Source organism: Centruroides sculpturatus, unplaced genomic scaffold (assembly GCF_000671375.1).
Source record: "Centruroides sculpturatus isolate CEXI.00-Female unplaced genomic scaffold, Cexi_2.0 scaffold197, whole genome shotgun sequence".
Classification (NCBI taxonomy): domain Eukaryota; kingdom Metazoa; phylum Arthropoda; class Arachnida; order Scorpiones; family Buthidae; genus Centruroides; species Centruroides sculpturatus.
In genome coordinates, this window is record NW_019384591.1 from 210,656 (window position 1) to 213,582 (window position 2,927).

Consider the following 2,927-nt stretch of genomic DNA (forward strand, 5'->3'; position numbering starts at 1 on the left):
TATCGAAATAGACGAAATGCTCAAAGCAACGACAACCGAATACAAAATATTTGGATTAAAGCAAACAAAAATAACAAGATTTATTAACGACGTCATCCAAAAAAATTGAAAAATGACTTCTCTAATAACGATACTTTGCTCGACTATAGGCGATATCAGGGTATGTATAAAAACGGAAAAAGGAAATTCCTCCGCAATCTTTTGTATATCTATAATTAATTTCGACTCCGTGGTTCTATCCGAAATATTTCTTGCTAAAAGGAAGAAACGACTGCAAATAATATCCGTATAATTATGATTAAATACGATATCATTCTCGTAATGTTTGGCTCCTGGAAATTTCAAAAAAACATTTCGTAAAGCATCGATAAAATCTTGTTTCGTGGATAAATCGTATCCCATAAAAGAATATTTCGCTGCTGAATGCTGTTGAAAGTCTTTGTAATATTTTAACCACGAAATATCCATATCAGCGACGTTTGGATGAGACTGGAACTTCTTAATCATGTCATCTAGTGATTTCTGAACGACTTCGTTTGAATAATCCAACGTTTCGTTAATCACTATGTGAATACTAAATGGATATTCAGTAAAATATTTATAATATACTCGAAATGCTCGGGTGATCTCTGAATTTTCGGGATAAACACCAAAAACATCAAAACCTTCGTTCAAAGAAATAATGCCCCATATACTAAAAGATAAACTAACGACATAGACAAGTAATATAATAATTTTGCTTGAAGAATAAAGAAGAAACGGCGCAACTTTGTCCTTGAAGAACTTCATGAAACTATCTTCTTGCGTCTCTTCTTCATAATTATACATTATGCTGCGTTCTGAAAAATATTAAATACGCAATTAGCCTATTGCATTTATCACGCGAAATGAAAGGAACTTAAATTTGACGAAACTAAAAAACTTAAAAATTTTGTAAAAATAAAAAATTCCAAACTGTTAAATTACTAGCTGTTTTATTATCATATTAATATNGTTGTTTATTTAATTTTCGATATCTAAAGAATCAAGTTATTACAATCAACCAACAAATTAGTTAATAGAATCAGTCACATTATAACGTGTAAATGAAATAAATTTTAAAAATTATATAATAAACTTTTCGTTACCTGAAACACATTTACACGAAATGGGATTGAGACCTTTCTCTTCTCTGTATCCACTCAAAGCCAAACATCCTCCGAAAAACGTCAGCTGAAAGAAATACGTAAAACAGATGCAGGTAGCAGCATAAAAGCCGAATATTTTAATTCCTGGAAAGGGACAATTCATTGCAACGCAATAAGAACAAAAATTGGTTAACGAAGTTATAGTTATGGATACTGCTGCATTGGAATACGTATCTTCCATCCGCTTTTCAACAGAATCGCGAGTATTAGTTGTTCTCCAACACGCGATAACTACGAAAGAATCGTCCACTTCTGTCACTGAAAAACAATTTCAAAATATTAGCCAGAAAAAAAACGTACACATTATATAACATATTATATAACCTACCCAAAATTGCAAATGGGAGAGCAACGTTATAATATGTGCTTTCCACTCCGCAAGCAAATAGTAATCCAAACGAGGCAGCTACAGCCATTCCGGCTGACATGACACTGGCTACACCCATCCAAGGTTTGCTTCTAATCCAACTATCAGTCATGTTACTCAGCATGCTGAAGAGACATACCACGATTATAGTGACGCTTATAAATGGTATTATCTCCTGCATATCTAATATAAGATTATCATCATTCGAAGCGAATGGCTCGAGAAAAGTGTCAATATACTTGAAATTGCTTTCTTTTATTCTTCTGTGAAGAGCTTTACTCCAAGCTTTAGTCCACTCTGTTTTACTTGTGTTACTATAGTCCAATGGATAAAGTAAACGCAGGGCGTATACTTCTTGTATATAGTCGTTTTCGCCAACGATCACACCTCCTAAATTCAATAACATTATCTTATATGAAAACGTTAAAGGATCCATATCTATGGGATACTTGAATATCAGTCTCTTGGAAACCACATCATCCGCATGATTTAACAAAGTAGAAATAGGATTTTCGAAACATTTTCCGTAGACCCGTCCACAAACATCGTTGTAACCAATTTGTCTTTTATCAACATGCACTGTGACGTTATTTGCCATTTCGCTTATCATTTGAACTTCGAGTAAAACACTTTTCTGTAATATGTTTTTGTCTTCTTTGTGTTTTATGTAGATCATAGGTACGACTGGACGATCAGTTATCCTTTGTAAATCGTAAAATTTCGAAGTGTTCATTGGAAATGTTTTGTCTATGAATTGTCGAATTTCAAAAATATTTCCTCTGTCAGCAGATAACAAGTAATTGTTATCATCAATAAATTTCATGTTGAACAATCCAACAGATAGTAAGGCACTAAAAATGGAAGGCACAAAAATGAAGTAATACGGATGCTGTGCGATGTTTCTTCCAAGCTTGCCGAAACACTTGCATAGACTTTCACTTAAGCATGAAAACTTTAAGTTTCTCTCCATGTTTTAACGTTATGCTAAAAATATAATAATTGTTTGACAATTTATTAAATTATAAGTTTATTCAAAATTATAAATTAGAATAAATTATGTTATTGAAAAATACTCTCAATCTATTTTTATACGAGTTAGATTCAAAAAGTTTGGAAAATATTAAATTCTCTTGTTACATATTTCAGCAAATTTGTTGTTCCAAAATTTGCGTTTGATTTTAATTGAAAGGAGAAATATTTATACAATAGTTTAGAAAAATTCCTAAAATTTGCATTTTATGCTGCTTTACACGTTTAACTATAGAAAAAAAATTAATCTGTGATAAAAGTATTATAAAAAAATATCACCACGAATAACAAAAATAACGATATAGTTGTACTGAAAGTTGAATGTTGGTTCTTTAGTTGTTCTT

The 2,927-nt window shown here is 31.5% G+C and overlaps 1 protein-coding gene across 1 annotated transcript; it reads right to left on the reverse strand.

Annotated features, from left to right (window-relative positions):
- Positions 1-235: 235 nt before the first annotated feature.
- LOC111624762 (patched domain-containing protein 3-like) lies at positions 236-2,524 on the reverse strand. Its single transcript, XM_023367701.1, has 4 exons — positions 1,516-2,524; positions 1,128-1,445; positions 352-839; positions 236-271 (listed from the first exon to the last, which is right to left on the reverse strand). Exons 1-4 carry the CDS (start codon positions 2,522-2,524, stop codon positions 236-238), a joined length of 1,851 nt encoding a protein of 616 aa, XP_023223469.1.
- Positions 2,525-2,927: the final 403 nt, after the last annotated feature.

What these genes read in the sequence shown, in the direction of transcription:
- LOC111624762 (XM_023367701.1), bottom strand. Translation starts at nt 2,524, where the DNA reads ATGGAGAGAAACTTAAAGTTTTCATGCTTAAGTGAAAGTCTATGCAAG. An exon ending in TTCGTGTAAATGTGTTTCAG is followed by an intron (nt 840 to 1,127) that starts GTAACGAAAAGT and finishes AATATTTTTCAG; the next exon opens with AACGCAGCATAATGTATAAT. An exon ending in TTATCGATGCTTTACGAAAT is followed by an intron (nt 272 to 351) that starts GTTTTTTTGAAA and finishes TATTATTTGCAG; the next exon opens with TCGTTTCTTCCTTTTAGCAA.